The 20,373-nt window shown below is 41.9% G+C and overlaps 1 protein-coding gene across 6 annotated transcripts in view; it reads left to right on the top strand.

The window, feature by feature from the left end:
- LOC149321440 (NCK-interacting protein with SH3 domain-like) overlaps nt 1-15,840 on the top strand; it is a 139,079-nt gene extending 123,239 nt beyond the window's left edge. For 2 of the 6 annotated variants that reach the window (XM_089521662.1, XM_089521684.1), the window contains exons 9-13: nt 1,591-1,671; nt 4,251-4,379; nt 9,180-9,272; nt 12,260-12,432; nt 14,160-15,840. In XM_089521662.1, the coding sequence (XP_089377788.1) occupies nt 1,591-1,671; nt 4,251-4,379; nt 9,180-9,272; nt 12,260-12,432; nt 14,160-14,363 (680 nt within the window). In that variant the 3' untranslated portion in view covers nt 14,364-15,840. Of the gene's footprint in view, nt 1-1,590; nt 1,672-4,250; nt 4,380-9,179; nt 9,273-11,073; nt 11,117-11,149; nt 11,282-12,259; nt 12,433-12,994; nt 13,132-14,159 lie in introns of those variants that run through there. The other 4 variants (XR_016280948.1, XM_089521694.1, XM_089521704.1 and 1 more) reach the window with 4 other exon arrangements.
- Nucleotides 15,841-20,373: the final 4,533 nt, after the last annotated feature.

Raw genomic sequence — 20,373 nt, 5'->3', positions numbered from 1 at the left:
TAGCCACAGCTCAATCCATAAAGTAGAAACTAAACAGGACATTAGGTACTGAGCAAAATGTCCGGGAGGGAGCACAAGAAAAAGAGTAGTTCTTATTAAAGTACCACTCTCCAAACTGATCAGGGCATGGACATGTGGCACAACATGATTTAGCTGCTATTTTGCCATAAATTTCAATATGCCTGCTTACCTGCTCAGCCGGTCTATTTCATATATACCTCCTCAAGTGGTGACATGTGCAGCAAGTAAACAAAATGTGTGACAAACATGCTGTACCTAACATGTATATTCATATTTATTATATTAATAATCTGCTTTTCAGCCTTGGTGGGCTTTTTAAATGTGGTCAGGAGTGCATTTGTACAGCTAAAGTAGTGTACCAGTTGTGCCCATTCCTTGAGACAGGCTATGGTGACACATGTCTTGATTATGTCCCATTTAGATTGTTGTAACATGTTCTGCTCTAATATAGGCCCAATAAATGGCTATTGCTAATCGCTGTGCTGTGAATGTGTGTGTCTGTGTTTTAACCTGGTTTTAATTTTTTTCTGATTGTTTAATTGTTTTTAAATGTTCGTATCTTGTGGATTTTTAACAGTTTAAGCTGTTGTAAGCTGCTTTTCCCAATCTTGGGAAAGGGCAGCATATAAAGAGGAGGATGGGTTGTCTTTGGAAACTGTTTGGAAACTTCAGCAGGTTCAAACTGCTGCAACCAGAATGCTGACTAAGGCTAGTTATAGGGAGCATATAACTCCCTTGATGAAATAGTTTCAGTGGCTAATATTCTCTGACTGGCACGATTCGAAATGCTGCTTATGATCTATAAAACCCTGTAAGGCTTGTGTCCAGACTATCTGATATATCATATCTCCTGATATGAACCTACTAGAACTCTCAAATCTTTAAGGGAAGGCATTCTTTCAGTACCACCACCATCACAGGCTCACTTTGTGAGGACACAAGAGAGAGCCTTCTCAATAGCTACTCCCCCCCCCCCCCCCCGGAATGGAAGGCAAGGCTGGCTTTCTCTCTCCCTTCTCTTTCACTGTCAGGCAAATACATTTTTGTTTTAATTAGGGATGTTTTATTTATGTTTTAAACTTTTGGTTGTTTTTAAAATGATTCCAGTTTGTTTTATGAGATGATTTTACAGTCAGCCCTCCATATCTACAGATTCTTTATCCAGAGATTCAACTATCCATGGCTTAAAAATATTCCAAATAGATGTACATATCAAAAAACAAACCTTGATTTTGCCATTTTTCAGAAGGAACACAATTTAAGAACAGTATAACATAGTATATAAAGGGACGTGAGCATCCATGGATTTTGGTATCCACAGGGGATCCTGGAACCAAACCCCAGCACATACCAATGGCCTGTTACAATTGTTTTAAAATCTGATTAAAATTATTATTTCTGCCTTTCATTGCACTCTGGGAGAAAAGTAATATATAAATGAAATAAATAAATGGAAATTTGATCTAGAAAAAATATGGTAAGAATCTGAACAAAAGATAACTGCTTTCTTTAGCTGGTGAGATTGTACCATACTATGTTGTAACTATCTCAGTGGGTTTCTCTTTTCAGATCATCAGAAGATGTGCTACTCTGCTTTGGTCCTAGCTATGATATTTTGTATGGGAGAACCACTGCCATATCACCATTATGGTAAGAATAAGATCTGCTGGGGTGTAAATCCTCAACTATTTCATCCTTGCATATGTGGGTAACTAATTGCAGTAGTTTTCTCTCCACGGAAGGAGAAAACAAATATTCCTTGGCACTATTTTTCAGTATTTCAACATCTCCTAGTTTTGTGGAAGAATTATTCTGCATATCAGAACACAAAATTTAGGTGGCATCGTGTTCTATAGTTATGAGATTGCAAGATGGATGTGCACTCTCATAACTTTTGGGGATAACTTTCACAGTGGTTAATGACTGATCATGACCCCCTCAAAATGACCTCCTAAGCCAGGCAGCACCCCAGTCGAAGGGTTTCTCAGACACTGGGTGGGAGCTCTGGGAAATGATGACTGCAGTTCTCTCTCTATCCTGAGACATGCTGAGACAGGTAGTTACAGCAGGAGCCTGAGGGTTCTCTGTAACTGTCTGTCTCTGTGTCCCATGGCCAGGAGAGAGCTGCAGACATCCTTTCTCAGCTCCTTGATCTGCAGCACCTTGGAATCCCTTCAGTTGGGGTGCTGCATAGCTTAAGAGACACGTTTTTGAGCAGAAATGGCTTTGACAGACATAACTACAATGGCATAGTTCCATCATTGTAGCTACCTCTGACAGTGCAAGATCTTAACTGTTTCCTGCACAGAAAAAGGAGGGAGATGCACAAAAAGCAGGGGGGGGGGGCGGAATTCACAAAATAATACATGCTCTTCTATGAAAAATAATTCCTCCACAACACATCCAGGGGTAGCCATGTTGGCCATTTAGCAAGTGCAGTCAAAAATGCACCAAACAGTGATACTTTCAATGCACAATATATATGTTGCAAGCTTTCGAAGCTTCACTGGCTTCATCAGGCAAGGCATTACAAACCAAACAGGAGAAAAGTATTGAATACTCTTATTCTTCCAAACAGAGTTTCCCCGCTGTTGGGAAACAAATTTTTCCACCTGGGAGCACATAGCAACAAATACTCTTTTATCATCCATAAGCTCTGTCCTAGGAAAGAAAAGTAAATAGTATGCTTCCATTAGGGAGGAAATAGTGGTGGTGGGGTAGCATCTCTTCACCTATAATTAAAGAAAGACAGCTTGATCAGAGGCTGGTCTCCACAGTCTGGGAAATGGCTAACCAGATCACTTATGGGAAATGAGTAGAACTGGATAGAGTCCAGGCAAGTGAAATCTGGCCTGTTCTCTTCTGAACAGACTGTTCAGTTCAGCTTCCTTCAAACAAGTTGAGCCATCTGCTGGGGTATTGCCAAATCTGACTCCATTAATAGGGTCTTAAACCAATTCCCAATCATGCATTTATATGAAATGCAGCTCGTTTATGTAAATACCCACAAAAACGCAAGTTGCCTTTTGGACAGGGTAGAAAACTGCCTTGTAATAAAGCAGACTGCAACACTCCAAACAGAAATCTGTGATCTTTATGACAGAAGTGGGAAACTTCTGGTTCTGCAGGTCTTTGTGGGGGAGAATTTCATCTTCTAGAGACCCTAGCCAAAAAGGCAAGTAGTAAGGAACTGTGGAAGTTGGAGTACAGAATGTCTGGGTCCCTAATATTCTCTAGGGTGAAGCTAGATGCAGTGGCACAAGACTTAGAATCATAAAGTTGGAAGAGACCGCACGGGCCATCCAGTCCAACCCCCTGCCATGCAGGAAATCCAAATCAAAGCATCCCCGACAGATGGCCATCTAGCCTCTGCTTAAAGACCTCCAAGGAAGGAGACTCCACTACACTCTGAGGGAGTGTGTTCCACTGTTGAACAGCCCTTACTGTCAGGAAGTTCTTCCTAATGTTGAGGTGGAATCTCTTTTCCTGTAGCTTGCATCCATTGATCCGGGTCCTGTTCTCTGGAGCAGCAGAAAACAAGCTTGCTCCCTCCTCAATATGACATCCTTTCAAATATTTAAACAGGGCTATCATATCACCTCTTAACCTTCTCTTCTCCAGGCTAAACATCCCCAGCTCCCTGAGTCGTTCCTCATAGGACATGGTTTCCAGACCTTTCACCATTTTAGTCGCCCTCCTTTGGACACGCTCCAGTTTCTCCACATCCTTTTTAAATTGTGGTGCCCAGAACTGGACACAATATTCCAGGTGGGGCCTGACCAAAGCAGAATACAGTGGCACTATTACTTCTCTTGATCTAGACACTAAACTTTTATTGATGCAGCCTAAAATTGCATTGGCCTTTTTAGCTGCCACATCACACTGTTCACTCATGTTCAACTTGTGGTCTACTTCGACTCCCAGATCCCTTTCACATGTAGTCTCATTCAGCCAGGTGTCCCCCATCCTGCACTACTTGGAGTGGCAGAAATGGGATTCCATGTCGGAAAAAGCCACTGTGTGGATTCCTTGCCAACTGGAAGCAAGGCTAGGTCACCATCCCTATGTTGGATGTCACCTCAGTTGTCCATGCTCCCAGAGTCCCATGGAAGATCTCCAACTGGGTCTGACAGACTTTCTTCCCACAAATTGGATCTTACTCCATGTAGAGCTGCCTCTAACATTACAGTGAAATGTTACATTTCAAAACACTTTTCTCTTTTGCACAGAACATCTAAACTCTCAGTTTGTTCAGTTCCTGCTGGATGTAATTGAAGATGGACTGCCATCAGATACCACAGACCAGCTGCCTGACCTGTTCATTAATGTTGTTCTGGCATTTAATCTTCACATTCCAGGTCAGTATTGTCATTATCCAGACTGAGAAGATGATGATCATGTCTTGCAGCAAAGTGTCAAACTTTTTAAACTGTTAAAATGCAAAAACCCTTGTTGCCCTGAACATGTTTTGGGATGGGTCAGGTATATATTGGAAGCTGTATTCTGCAGTTTGAAGTGGGAAAGATTTCTATGGAGCAGGTTCTCTGTTCTGAAAATAAGAAACTGGGCCCTATTAAAGAATGCTTAAGGAATCCAAATGTTTATGTCTGTGATTCCTCCAGATGAGGGCATGTTCTGTCACCTTGGTGGAAGTGTGTAGCAGAGTATTCCCACTGGGATTTTATACAGTCTCTTGGCCTCTGAACCCAAAGTTGGGGGGAAATTACATTTAAGAAGGGGAGTCACGGGTGTATTTTCTCTCATCTTGTCATATAATCTTTCAGAAAGTTTTGAAATTATATTTAAGAATATTTTGAAAGCACATATTAAGAACAGCCTTTCTGGATTAGAATAAGGACCCATCTAATCTAGCATCTTTTCCATACTGGCTGGCAGAGGCCTATAGGGAACATGCAAGCAAGATAGGAAAACAATACCACTGTCTTAATGTTGTTTTCCAATGGCTGGTGTTCTGGTGTTTGCATCTTAATATCCTGGAGGTAGTTGTGATTCATAAACACTGACAGCCTTGTTTCCTATGAATTTCTCTTAATCCTTTTAAAAAAATAATTCAAGTTGAGGGACATTGCCCTTGAAATTTGTATGAAAAAAATGCTTCTTTTAGTTTGTCATGAATCTCTTGTCCTTCAGCTTCATTGGGCCCTAGTATTTGTTGTCTAATTCTTACCCATTTGGATAAACAGAAACTTTCCCACCCTTATGTCCTAGTGTTGATTCCTCCCAAACATGATGCTCCACAGTTTCTGTTGACTTTCTCCCAGAGCTAAAGAGCTCATGTGAGAACTTGCAAATTTATAATTGTTCCATCCCTTTATTTTAAAAGTTCAGAGTTGGAATGCTGGGAAAACTCCACTCTGATACCACCTAATATTTAGTAACAGAAATACTTCCAATTTTGTATGACACTTTTGAATACTAGTGATGTGTAAAAGTTTCTTGGTTGCTTGGGTTAAAATCTTCTTCCACTTACAGGGAGTGAAGATTTCATTGGGCTTTTATCAGTATCATTCTGCAGCTAACCTGATATCTTCCTTCTTTAAGTTATTGGCAGAACTTCTACTTACTCATTGTTGAGGCTTGTGAATCTCATTAACTGTGAAATCATTTGAGATCATGTCTTATAAAAATATTCTGCTGGGGAGCAGTTTCTCCTGGATTGCTTGATCCTTGCTCATTCCTGATGATTTCAGCCTTTAGGGAAACAGCTTACCCCATCCTTGCTGGTGGTAGTTGGGTACAGATATTTTTCCTTTTTCTAGTGGGGAGTCATAAGCAGGTCAAAGCACACTGTGGTATCAGTATGCCTCTTGTTAATCTTGAATGCTTGGCAAGTTCTTGGGCTACTGTGCTGCTTTAAATGACTTGTCCTAATTGGTTACTGCTTTTATATGTGATGCTGTTCCCTTCTCCCTGCTGCCTAAGAGGAGGGGTGTGTGTGCCTTCAAGTGTGGCTAAAGCAGCAATAGATACATCCAGTCACTTGCCAGACAGTTAAGGAAGAACAGTCATTAATATTTGGGCTGTGATTTTCTAAAAACACCCACACAAAATTAATCATGCAAAGGCTGAGTAAGTTCGCTTTCTCTGCATTTTCATTCTTTCCTTCCCCCCCCCCCCCTTTTTTTTTTTTTTCTTCTTCTTCTTTCTCCCTGTGCTGGTTAGCTTTAGTAATTACACAGTTGAACCTGACAAGCACTGTAGTTCTGGGAAATCTTCTTGCCTAGCTGGTATACAGTAGGATACTGGAACTTCTCCTAGTCAAGAATTCATTAAATGATGCTGTATCCTTTTTGAAATGCATCTTTTTCTTTTTTTAAAAAAAATATCTACATTTCAGGCACAGTCAAAAATCCAGGCCCAAAGTCAACCTACTTCTTAAGAAATGGTTTAACATGTGTCAGTTGGTTTTTTCAACATGAACCTTCCTGAAATGCTTTACAGGTTTTCCAACATAAAGAGCAGCTCTTGCAGCTGTATTTGTCTGAATGCCTGAATGAAGCTCTCCAATAACTTTTGCAGGCCTTAGAAACCCCCTCTACTTTTATAGAGAAACAGAATCCTCTCATAGTTGCCCATAGTCCCTCCCAAAATTCCCAACCCTGGTCCGCTGTGTTGTCTCTAAAATTGTCACTTTTTTCTTCTTTTATTTCATTCATACTAATTGTCTTCAAAGCATGCACCACTGGACAATGGGTAGCAGTACATGTTGAGAAGAGCAAACATTTGACCACAGTATTTAAAACATATTTCAACTGTCTTAGGAAGTACTCAGGTCCACTCCAAATTCAAAACTGTGGTAACTATGGCCTGTTACAGACAGCCAAAATAAAGCTGCTTCGAGTCACAGTGGAGGTATGGTGTTTCAATGATGCATGCGTCCTAAGACTCCAGGAGCCACACCAAAGCCACGTTCCAGTCCTTAGGGCTGGAGCGTGGCTTTGGTGTGACTTCTGGACTCTTAGGACGCATGCATCATTGAATCACCATACCTCCACTGTGACTCGAAGCAGCTTTATTTTGGCTGTCTGTAACAGGCCTATGATTATTTCGTGCTTAACAATTAAAGTGAGCCCTCCACATTCACTGGGGTTAGGACCAAAAGACGCCCCTTGAAAGTTGAAAAACTGCAAATGAAAACCCCCACTTTTTTTAATCTGAGAGATCACCTCTCTAGAAATCTCCCAAGTCCTCAAGGGCAATTCTGTGGTCAACATGGATGTTGATCATAGAATCACACTGGAGGATCTACAGATGCCTAGAGAAGTATTTCCTCTATGAATCTCTAGATCCTTCATTGCGACTCTAGGGTCAACTTCCAGCAGAGTCACACTGGGGAACCTAGAGGTTCCTAGAGATAACATATTACTCAAATCTGTGAATAGTTAAATTGACAAAACTCAAAGCCACAATGTAGAGTGCTGACTGTATTTTCCACTTTAGAAAATCCTGTAGTTTGATGGCACTAGAGCTCTCTGGCTTAGAAGCCTAAAATGCAATTCCCAGGATTCTATAGGATGTTGCCATGGCAGTTAAAATGAAATCATAATGTCATAGCTCTGTAGCATGAAAGGGCTCCTAGAAACATTTACCTTTCTTCTTCAGAAATCTTTTACTAATTTCTCATACCACAACAGCCACCCAGTATCTTGTTATTTATCCACTATTCAGTCCTAGAGCTTCCAAACCAATGTATAGTTTAAAAACAAAAACAGGGTCAGGATAATTTAAAAGCAACATCATAACTTCATGGGGACAAATTCTTAACATTAAAAAAGGACACACTGAAAATCTCTGTTTATAAATAATAATGAGGAAGATACAATCTGTGAAACAGGGAAAAGGCTGAGGCCAAGTCACGTGTCCCCAGCAACCATTATAACCCTCACCAGAAAAGGCAATGCCATCTTGCTTTTTTAATTATCATGTGCATTATTCATTTGCTGCCTTCTAGCATGGAAAACTAAACAAGGAAACCCAAACTAATAGCAGTATTTCACAAGGAGGAAGGGTTTCTTGCTCTTGTCTGTTGATTGTCTTGTCTTTGTGTCCCTTCTGTGAGAGTCATGCCATGATGTGTGACATAGTGACACTTACCAAAGAATAAACAATATCAGTGGGCCTCCACTCTGTGGCACTGGCTGAACCCTCTTTCTCTCTGGCTTCTTCCCCTTCCACACTGTTCTGTTGTGACATTGTTATAGCAGTTTGATACCACTTTCAGTGCCATTACTGCATTCTGTGAGACCCTGGGATTGGTAGTTTGGCGAAGCACTAGAGCTCTCTGCCTGAAAATTCTAACTGCACCTCTCTAAACAGCAAATCCCAGGATTCTGTAGTATAGAACCATACCAAAGTTAAAATGGAATCATACCACTTTAGTGGCATAGAGTGAAAAGGACTATTGCTTGCTGATTGGAAAGAATGGAAGTTTCAACTTACTTTTCCCAGCACATGTATTCAGGTGAATTTTTGGAGCACAAGCTAGTATATACTCCAGGAGCAAGCTGTGAGCCCATATTCTCTAACACACCTGACCCAGTAATGAAGCACAAATAGAACAGAAATGTAAAGCACATTTTGTTTAAACCTCTATACTTTATTATATAACTCTTGACTAGTTTGAGTTCAGGTTTATCTGTGTCTAATATTTGATTGTGTTTAATGGTAAATGCATATGTTGCAAGTATCAAAATATGAGAATCACACTTAAAAAAAAGTAGTGCTGTTGATTTTTGGTGTTCTAACCAAGTAGCCAAAAAAAAAAAAAAAAAGATCCTATATCCTTTCTCTAGATTCATTATGCACAGGGGAAAGGGTGAAAATGTGTACTTCTAAAACAGAAACACAGCACTTGTAAGGTCCGTGTGCTTTACAAGAAGGTTGCATGATGATAATATTTGCTTGCTATTGCTATAGTCTAGTATAGTGGGCGTGGCCAGATCTTTGCTGTTGAAGAATTAAGATTGCTCTTATTCTCTGGTCAAAGTGGGATCTGCATCCAGGTTTAATTAATATTATTTGCTAATCAACACTATAGCTTTCCCCCACTCTCTATTTTCATTTTGTTATTGATTATGAAGTTACAAATCCATCTATGGGATATCTCAATTTCTAATAAAGCCAATTTTATTTCTTAGTTCCAGAGCATAATGTGATCATGGTCACTCTGAGCAAGCACCCCAATGTCAAAACCTTCACAGAAAAACTGCTTCTTCTCTTGAACCGTGGAGGTGAGTGTCAGCAGTTTTATTATTTTTCCATGGTATGGCAGAACTAATGGCAATGTGGGTCTCAGGAGAGATCACTGCTAATGCTGCAGAGAATCAGAAAATAGGCTCCTAGCTCTAGTTAAGGTTTCGTCCTTTTAAAATTTCTGGGTCAAGGAAGTCATTTCTACTTTTGTGGTAGGAAGAGTGACCTTCTCTAATGGGGATAATTGCTCAGTGGTATGCTGCCGTAAGGAAAGGTAATCAGTGGCTTTTGGAGCACAGTTCCCTGAATATACGGCTATAAGAGTATCAACTTCAGACTTCTGTTTTGATGAACTGAATTTCTCATGCCATGTGGAAGAACACTGGGTTACAAAGCTGAATGAAAGTATTATAAATATTTAGTGTAAAGCTCTGTGCAACTATTTCCAAGAAATTTAGAATTCTCTTCAACCAGGATTTGGTAGCTGATGTGCAATTCCCCTTGGTCCTTTTTTGAAAGTACACTTCTAGCGTTTGTATGCATTGTAGTGAACTCAATAGAATACCCTGTGGAGTACTTTGTTCTATAATTTGCTTTTCTCTGCCCTCATCTATATGTGGACTTAGAGTTCAACAGAGAGGTCTTGGTAATGGCTTTGAATCTAAATATTGATCCTCTTTGTGTCCAGCCTGCAGCAAAATACTGAATTCCAGAATGTGGATGAGGTTTAGTTATCAGCATTCGATTTCCTTCCCTAGTTGTTCACTAAAGCCTAGGTGCCTCAAGAGTCCTGTTGTTTCCCCCTCCTACAGCTAGTCCAGCTGAGGTTTACTTTATCAGCACTGGATATTGCATTATGTCTGCTGTATTTGTACAGTCAGTGGTAAACCACTTTTTAATGCAAGTGGAGAATTCTGTTCCCAGGAAAGCCAGTGCTGAGTGTTCTGTTTATCCTTTCCTCCTAGATGATACCGTTAGGAGCACAAGAGCCCCTATCCTCATGTTTATAGTATGTATATACATTGAGGGTAATGAATAGCTAGCTGAGAGGGCCCAGGTGGCTATGAAACAACTTTCTACAGAGACCACTATTGCCATCAAATTGACTGCTACCACAAGCTGCATTGCTAATTCCTTAGCTGCTGCACCAAGCAGCCCAACTCCAAAAGAGACAATGGAACCTTGTAAGAGGGCCCTGCTTTGTGGTCTTACAGGTCTCTGTGATCTGAGAGGATGCTGAAGCATTCTCTCCACTATAGAGCCATTGAATTTTGATGACAATTGCTGTGGCAGCTCTCCAAGAGCTTGTGAAGTATTTGATGTAGCTCTCAACCCAAAGATGTTGACCACACTGGCTTACACACATGTGTGTATGAGGTAGTCAAAAAAGATAGCCAAATTAGTCTGCTTGATCATTAAAAGACATAAAAGAATGTGGTAGCATTTGTTAGATTAAATGGTTTATTTTATCAGAAGCTTTTAATGGACTTTATGAATGGTCTCCATTAGATGAAGTGGAGTGTTCATTGAAGCTTGTGCTAAAATATACCAGCTAGTGTCAAAAGTTGTTCCTGGGTTCCTTTCTGCCTTTTTACACAAGTGTGCACCTGTGTGTGGGTGTGGGTGTGACTGTGAGCTCTGTTTTCCTTGTTCTGTTCTTTAGTCACTTGATTAGCTATTAAATCATTCTTCCTGCATTTGCTGCTCATAATTCTTTCCTACTGGTTCACAGTCTTTTCAGGCCAGAAGATTGCCTACTTAGCACAGTTCTTTAGATTTTGTACTCACCTTGGCCTCCTTCCAAAGCCTTTAACTCTTTCATTTCTGTAATCCCTACAGTTAACAGGTCTCTCCAAGTGACTTTTTCAAACAACAGACTTAAGTAAGAATCTCCTTACAATTTTTCGTCCTGCAGTCTTCCCCTTCATCTATGGAAAGAATCCCCTAGAAAACTCCCCAGAATACAGTTGGCCCTCCATATCCACAGATTCTGTATCCATTGATTCATCCATCCACAGCTAGAAAATATTCAAATAAAATTACAAAAGCAAGTATTAATTTCGTCATTTTAGAGAAGTGACACAATTTTACTACCCCACTGTATATAATGGGACATGAGTATCCATGGATTTTGGTATCCACAATGGATTCTGGAACCAAATCCCAGAGGATACCAAGGGCCCATTATATATGAATTCTATTTCCACATGAGAAAACAACAATGAAGTAACCTATTGAAAGGGTTACTCCATTGCATGGAGGAACAAACATGGAAGAACAATAAAGAGTTACAGTTGCATGGCCCATGCATCAGAATATGCCTCTTGTTATTTCATAGGCATGAAGCAGCCATCAGAACAGGGATGGTACTGAGCTCTACTTGCCAAGGAAAGTGAATAACTCAATCCTTCCTCACATTTCAGTAGGCCACATCCCACCAGTGACACATATGTGCATGCTGCCCCAGCATGTGCATTCAAAGCAGCAGCTGAAGTTGATCACAGGTCCTTGACAAGTCTGTTTTTTAATAATAGATGTTTACAAACATCTGATTGTTTGAATGGATGGATGAGTATTTATTTACACGTCACATTTTTACTTCTCCGTCTAAAATGTTATTTAGCGTGTACCTTTAATCCTCATGCAGTAGGTTATAGAATATTTTAGTCACCCATGTTCACGTGTTTAAGGGAGGAAGCCTTTGGCGTATGCTTAAACAATAGGATTCCAGTTGCAGAAGAGATGGATTAGCTGAACTTGTCTTTTCTATGCCACTATTACTTTTGAGTCATTTAAAGGTATTGGGAGGTGTAATCATGTATGTAAATAAATAAATAAATCAGAACCATGAATCCTCTGTTGATCACTTCAAAATTACATGGGCCTCTCATTATACATGTGCACTCCCTTAAAAGAACTACTCATTTGATTATTTGAATGCATGTACCATAGAGCATGGGCATATCATGTAAATCACACTACATTCAGTGTGAGCTGTTCCTCTTTCTCTCTGATCTCTGGCCAGATGATCCGGTGTGTGTCTTCAAACACCAGCCCCAGCCACCACACTCAGTGTTGAAATTCCTACAAGACATCTTTGCCAGCAAGGACACGGCTAACATCTTCTACCACACAGACATGATGGTCATGATAGACATAATTGTGAGACAGATTGCGGATCTCTCCCCTGGAGAAAAGGTACTAACAAGATGAAAAAAAGCACCTTCAGAGATTACAACAGAGAGAAAATTCACATTTATGAAAAGGTGAAAGGTTCTTGGCATTCATCTGAAGAGATAAGCAATTCCTCTGGCATCTTGGAAATCTTTACCAGGCATCACCTATACACGTGCAGGCAGCCTTTCCCAACCCTGTGGCTTCCAAACCTGTTGGATAATGGCTACCATAAACCAATAGCCAGTTGAATGTCTGTGATGAAAACACTTTATTCAATATGGTAGCTGTTTTTGATGTATTTTGGGATACTAGATTTGAAGAAAACAACAAAAATGCCATACCACAAACAGTTCTTTCACAAATTCAATATTTTTATCAATTCATTTGCTCAGCTTTGAGCAAGTGCAAACACTGATGTTTCGACTTGATTTCTTTTAGTGCTTTTGAACGGATTTTTGTGTTTTATATCTGCAAATTAAATTGTTTTGAAAGTCTATTAGAACATTTCTTTATCATAGACAAATTTTTCAAAACAAAAAGAAAGTCTATTAGAAGACTTTAACTCCTTTCTTACTCTTTGCAGGATCATTTTATTCACACATTTTACAACAAAGAATCATCAAAACAAGTTGTGGAAAAACTGTACATGATGGAGCAAATCTGAGGTCATTTTTTGGATTTAGAATGCCAAATTCCTATAGAACTAGCATACATTTTTAAGTAAGTTTTTATGACTCTCAGTTTTGTAGGCCTGTGTTTTAGGAATTGTAGTCCAATACATTTTGAAGGTGCTTGGTTGAGGAAGGCTGCTTTCAAGTGTATCTTCATATGTGTAAGTTCAGAAGGGTACTTCTGAAAGAATTTAAGATTTTCAAGAAGCAAAGTGAGACAGGCAGTACTCACCATCCTGGTCTTTTTGTATTCCATAGTATCTAGTGCATAGATTACCCTGCCCTGAGGCTATACTTCAGGGGTGGCAATCATGCATGGGGCCCTGCTGGTTTTTGCGGACCTCCAAGACACACAAAACACTTCAGAAAGCAGTTTATTCCAAAATGAGAGCTCCTGGAAGGGAGGGATCAACACCTTATTCTGACAAAAATTATTCCTAATTTTAAACCCCCCCTCCCCAAAAAACACACACCCAGATTATTTGTTTTAGGGATCTGGAAGTGGATGTGTTTGTTTGTTTGTTTTTCCAAAATAGAACTGGTTCATGTACTTCTGCAGCTGCCAGACATTCTCAGAGTTGTAAAAATGGCCTCTGGTTCCCCAGAACTTGCCCACTCCTGCTTTACCTGTTGTATGTATATTCCCTAGTAGTGAATAGGGTATCAAACACATATTGTATCAGTGCTCTCTAAAACTTGTATTGCCTCCCTGGGCTAATTCAGGTTTCTTCTTTTGAACTGTGGCTCCCTAATTGACTTTAGGTCCAAATAGATTGATGTACAGCTTCTTGATAATGTCTGTACACGAAAAGCTTGCAAGGGCACAGAACTTTGTTTGATTCCAACTGGCTTTTTATTATGATCTGTCCAAGCTTATACAGGAAATTTTTCAGGACTGTGCATGCATAAGGTTATGTGGATAACATCCAGGGGTAGTCATGTTGGCCTTTTAGCAAATCCAATCAAAAATACACCAAACAGTTATACCTTTATTGGCCAAAATGCACAATATACATGTTGCAAGCTTTTTGTTTATCTCCTTTCTAACAACCCTTCCAATGTGTTTTGCTTCTACAGCTACGAATGGAGTACTTGTCTCTGATGCATGCCATCATCCGATCTACACCATACCTGCAGCACAAGCACCGTTTCACCGACTTGCAAGGGATCTTGCAACGCATTATGGTAGAAGAGGAAGAAAATCAACAGTGCCAGATGGACAAAATGATAATCCAAGAGATCTATAAAGAGTTCCCAGAGATATCCCCTGGAGCCAGTTAACTGGTCCAGGCAGAAAACAATTGGGAATCCAAATGCTTCTTGTGGATGTGTCCTTCCCATCCCCTTCTAATATTGCTCATACCATGTTATCCTTTCAGGTGAGCGCTAAGGCTTAAGTGGAGTGCTCTAAGGCCTTGTGGAGGAAGCTTCAGCAGTTCACAAACTAGTGAAACGAGTGTTAAAGTCAGCCTCTGTGTGTCTCTTTCTGGGTCAGGAGAGAACTGTTAACAGACAAAAGAGTGGATTAGCACTCATGCACAGATGGCATGCTTTGACATGAGGAGGAGAATATTTATTGCCTCCTTGGATACTTTTGAACTAAAATGAGGCAGATAGGTGATCTAATTGTCTTTACTTAGGATCCCAAAGCAAGAGGTCATTGCCATAAATAACCATTTCCACATACATTTCTTGTCCTGCCGCTACCAAGTGGAGTAGGCCAGTGTTTGGAGCAAGGTGCTGTAACTTCTTGTGTGCTGCATCTAGTACAAAAATTCTTAAGAGCCTAGCAATCTGGGAGCTTCTTGCCACTCTTAATCATGTGCCCAGCAAGCCTTTTCAGTCCTTTCTAACTCGGCACTTGCTATGTGGGTTAGAGCAGCCTAGCCCACTGTTCTGCCACCTAATCTTAGTAAACACTTGCTTTTCTTAACTGCTTGACATTGTGGTATTTACACTTGAATTTCTTGCACACTGCACTGGCAGAGAAATAACGGTTGTCCAGGCCGCAGGGCTTCCTTCAGAAGACTTGCCACTTAGACTCACTGCTTAGGTGTGTCCTTGTTGCCGAGCTGTTGCTTGTCTCTTGCTGCGTGCTGGCCCTGTTGCCTTCGGCACTGTGCACGCAAGGGCTGTGTATCTCTAGATGGCAGTGCACTGTGCTCCCTTTCAGCCTGGGGGTGTTTCTTGCCTTGAGCTTAGTAGCAATTGGTTCTGCCTAGTTTTACCTTTTCATGTCCTCCAGGCTGCCTAAGCCTGATGTCTGATAGCTCTGCTTCTTAATATGCACAAGTTGGGAGAGCTCTTTTTTCTTTATCTTAATTCCACCAGGTCTTCAGCAAAATGGATTTGCTCGCTTTCCTATTTAGATCTTTCTGACAGGCACACATACTGGTACAGGTCTGTAATATCTTAATAAACATGCATGCTGCCAGAGCTCTTCGCAGTGGGTAAACAAGAGCTTTGCAACCTTCAGTGTAGGAGTAGTTTGAATTTAAACTGGAAATATTTGGATAACCTCTCAATCTAATATGAGCCAAATAAATTTGAAGTAGGTCCTTGGGTCAAGGCATCTGTGTGTTGTGTAGGGAACCACTGGCATTAGCTGTCAGGAGATGGGCAAAGCATTAGTTGGGAGCCATTTCCCATGACTGTCAACAGCCATTTTTAAACAAAGTGTTTAAAATAAGATCTTTGTGAACAATGAAAGGAATTTGTTTTGTTTTGTTTTGATTTTCATGGAATTAAATAAACATTGTCAATGGATCAGAATGCCTCTTCATTTCAAAGCACCAGCTAATATTTTCATGTTCAGCATTTGTCACAGGTTGTTGTGAGTGTTCTTTACAAAGATTTCACCACAAAAATGGCTTAAATAGTTTAGACAGCTTCAATAGTTCACATTTGTTTTGCATTCTTGGTCATCGGGTTCTTACATGAAAACTGCATGAAGCCCAATAACATTTAAACATGCTTTCTCCTATTCTTCTCTTGCCTCCTCACACCTCACCATAATCAGATGAACAATGCAGCTAGAACAGACATTTGAGGGTGACCTCAATCAGAGGGCACCCAGCCCTGCGATAAGCAGCACACGGAACCCAGGCCTCACACTGTTTCTGGTGCAATGGAGCACTCTATGTGAACTGAGATTGTGAGCTAGAATTCTGTTTGGGGATGTAATTTTACCATTTGCGCAAGATTCACTCTGTATAACTAAAAAGCCTTGGCTGGAATCCTGTTGGTTAGTCCCAATTAAAATAAACTGCTAAATCAGTCCTTAAATTGTGAGTTAGGGGCTGTGCAGACCGCCTCTTTTACAGCCAGATCGGGGCTGCAGCAATCGCATGCCGCAGCGCTGATCAAGCCTTTGCAGGGTGCAAGAAGGAGCTGCAAAAAGCCGCTCCTTGTTGCACCTTGCACAAGGCATGATAGCTGCAGCAGTGCAGCTTTACAGTGCTCCTTTGGTGCTGCATCGTGCGATCACAGCGCCAGAGGAGTGCCATGTGCTGCAAGGTGTGGCACGCATCATACCAGCCTGGGGCAGAGCCAGGTTGTGCATCATATGGATGCTACTCCCCGACTCCACCTGCAACCCAGCCTTTTCCTCTGGTGTGCACAGCCCCTTAACATGTATGTAAATCCAAATGATTTAGTTAGGACTAACAATAGGATTTAAACCCTTATGTCCATTTTAGGATATCCTCCTATCTCTTCATACCCACTCAAGGCAACATCTATAGGAAGGTGTATAAAATGAGGTAGAATTAGCTCCCCCCTCTCTAATAGAATTTTAGGATTTGAAAGGAAGCATAAAGATTCAATTCAGTCTGCAGAAAGGTAAGTTTCCAAGCAGGAAGTAAGAGGTTCACCCACTCCCAGACCTTTTGAAACAAGAGCAGGCAAAGAGGCTTCCATGCACCCTTTGTGACTCCTTCACATGTTTCTGAGCCAACCAGGACCAAACACGTGTGCCTATTTTAAGTCAAATTTTACCTCCTGTTTTAATAAAGATCTTTCCACCAAGAGGGAGGCAAAACGTGATGACATTGCAATGCTGCTCTTATTTTTTAAAAAAATAAAATTTCAGAAAGTAGAGTGGTGAGGGGCAACCAAAGTCCTGCAAGGGACTAATTCAGCTTCCCAACCCCTGGCAGTTTCCTTGCTTTAGCTATGGAGCAATAGATTAGTCTAAACTGCAGGCTGGACTTGAACAAGACTAGACATAAATTGGTGTCCCATCAAGCAGTCCCAACTCAGATGATCATTCATGTCACCTAAGTAGTAGTAGTATCAGGATTGTTTCTGTTATGCTAACTCTTTTACATTGGCTTGTCATTCCTTAACTCCGTAACAGATGTGGGAGTGGTAGGGAACTTTATTTGGGGATGGGATTCCACCCCCACCCAGCAGGGGCAGATGACATCATGGGGCATGGCTTAAATTGTAGACTGAGGTCCAAAACACAGTGCAGGAATAATCCAATCTGAGGCCCGTTAAAGACGGGCCTAAAAGTGCACGCTCTGCGCGTGCTACGGTTAGGAAGCGGCAGCGCTTCCGCACACCCCCAACCCTAGCACGCGCAGAGCGCGCACACAATGGCAGCGGCCATTCCACACGGCCTCCACCATGACTACGTCACGACCGCGCCGCCTCTAAACAGGGCGGCGCGGTTGTGATGTAGTGGGGCCGTGCGAGGGCGCATAGAGCGCCCTTTCTGCGGCCCCAAAAGGAGCTCCGTTTCAGAGCTCCTTCCAGGTTTGCGTCGCCGGGCGCAGCCTTTACATGGCTGCGTCCAGCGACGCAGAGGAGAAAGGGACCAAGCAGCCCCTTTCTCCTCCTCCCTGCCGCCATCGGGTGTCCTTGGGGCTTGAAACCCCAAGGACACCCCTTTCCAGGCCGCGGGGAAGTGGCCTTTTGCAGCTTCCTCGCAGCCTGGAAAGTGGTGGATCGGGACCTCGGAGGCTGCCGTTGTGGCAGCTGAGGCCCCGATCCGGCGGGGAAAGCAGCGCCTACAGGCCGCCCCAAAAGGGCGGTCTGTAACACGCCTGAGACCACTTTAACTCCTCTGGCTCAATGGTAGCGACTCCTGGGAGTTGTAGCTTATTGTGGCACCACAGCTCTCTGAGAGAAAACTACTTGTCTCACAAAACTACAGTTACCAGAATTCCCTAGCATTGAGCCAAGGCAGCTAAAGCGGACCCAAACTGGATTATTTCTGCAGTGTGTTTTGGACCTTAGTTATGATTGATTTTCCATCTTGCCACTCCAAATGTATAGCGCTCTAGACAGACATCATCAGAAGCAATTTAAAACAGTAGCACTATTAAAAGCATTTTAAGCATACATCTGTACAAAGTGGGCAGAAGAGATAGTGTAGATACCATGACAGTAAAATGAAAGATGCGGATATTTTATCCATATCTCACTAAATCATGTGTCTGAACATGCCTGGAAATGTCAGTGATTTAGCAAGACATGTTATTTTTCCCACACAGTTTTCAATAAAGAGAAGGGATTGACTACTTCGCAGGAGATTCATACAAGGGCCTTTTTTTCCCTTTGGGTTTTCTGTTGTTGCCTTTTTAATTTGGGTCCTAGTAGTGCACAGTATCTGTGCACAGTACTGCAGAGTTTTCCATCTGCACAATAATCCTATCATGCAGTTGGTGTTACTAAATGAAAGCCAAAGATCTTTGCATACAGAGAGAAACCAAACTTGCTGTCTTCCTCATTATTCATCTCCTTGTCCTGCTGCTCCTGTGCCAGGTACAAATGGTAGGCAGAAGTTTTCTTTTGATCTGCCTGCCTGCCTGTCTTCCTACCTATCTATCTATACAGTTGGTCCTCTGCATTCACAGGTTCTGTATCCACAGATTCAACCATCCAGAGATTGAAAATATTCAAGAAAAACAAAAAGTCCTAAAAGCAAATCTTGGATGTTCCCATTTTATATAAGGAACACCATCTTATACTGTATAGGATGAGACTTGAGCATCCATGAATTTTTGCTATCCATGGGGGTGGGGTCTTGGAACCAAACCACAGCGGATACCAAGGGCCCACTCTGTATGTGTATGCACATCATGTTTAGATCTGTATATATCAGTGCAGTTGTGTGTGTGTTGTGTTTTTTTTTAAATTGCATCCCAGCAATGGTGGAGTAGTGGTGGAGGCAGGCATCATCAGGAAATGTGCCTCAAGTCCATGCAACCCTGTGCGTTCATTTGGTTGTCCTAAAATTACATCGTAGCAGCTGCGCCATGACTTTTGGAGCCATTTTTTTTTTTTTTTTTTTTTTTTTTTTTTGGCGAAGGGCTGGCGTTCCTTCCTTAGAAGGGACAGGAATCTTTTTGCTCGCCAGTTTGTTATGGTTTGAGCTGGGTTTTTTTTATAATCTGGGGTAATTTTTGGATTAGTTAGTGTTATTAGGAATGACAACTTCTGCTGTCTTCCTTTGTTGCTGCGGGGTTTTATTGTTATTATTAGATTTTGTCGGCTGTGGGGTGGGAATGGGATATGGGAGGCCAACTGTGGTGGCGGATGCATATGTAATGGGAGCCCCAATTGAGGTTGTGCGGGGTAAGGGGAGGTATGGCGGTAGGACTGTGGATAGGTGTTTAGACGGAAGGGGAGATCGATGTGTGATACCTATCTCTCCTTCCTTCCACTTTCCTAACCAAAGAGGCCTGAGGGTCAGCCCAGTCGTACCACAAACCCTGTTTCTGCTCCTATGCAATGCCAGGTCTATAAAAAATAAGACCCACATCGTTTACGATCTTTTGCAAGATAAAAACTGCGACCTGGCGTGCATTACTGAGACCTGGCTGGGGCCTGAGAGTGAGGCAGTGTGGGCCCAGGCCCTTCCAGCCGGGTACTCAGTTAAGGACCAGATCAGGTTAGGTGGGCGGGGGGGCGGTGTTGCCTTGGTCCATAAAAACACTCTCTCCTTAACCAGGATCCCAGTCCGGAAAACAGATCACATCGAATGTATTTACCTGTCCCTGAAGGCCAGAGACAGTCTGGGGATTCTGTTGGTCTACCGGCCACCCCGTGCGCTAACAGATTCCCTGGCCGAGCTGACACAGCTGGTCTCGGAACTGGTGTTGGAGTCCCCTAGACTTCTTGTCCTGGGGGACCTCAACATCCCTTTCGAGGCCAGTGATATTCCAACAGGTGCAGCTCGGGAGTTCATGACTACCATGGCAGCCATGGGCCTGTCTCAATTAGTCTCAGGGCCAACTCATTGTGCCGGTAATACTCTTGATGTGATCTTTAGTACGGACATGGA

Source organism: Sceloporus occidentalis, unplaced genomic scaffold (genome assembly GCF_023333645.1).
Source record: "Sceloporus occidentalis isolate IW3139 unplaced genomic scaffold, rSceOcc1.0.p SCAF_1, whole genome shotgun sequence".
In the NCBI taxonomy this organism is placed as follows: Eukaryota; Metazoa; Chordata; class Lepidosauria; order Squamata; family Phrynosomatidae; genus Sceloporus; species Sceloporus occidentalis.
Note: the sequence above shows the minus strand (reverse complement) of the source record. Positions and strands in the feature narration are given on the sequence as shown.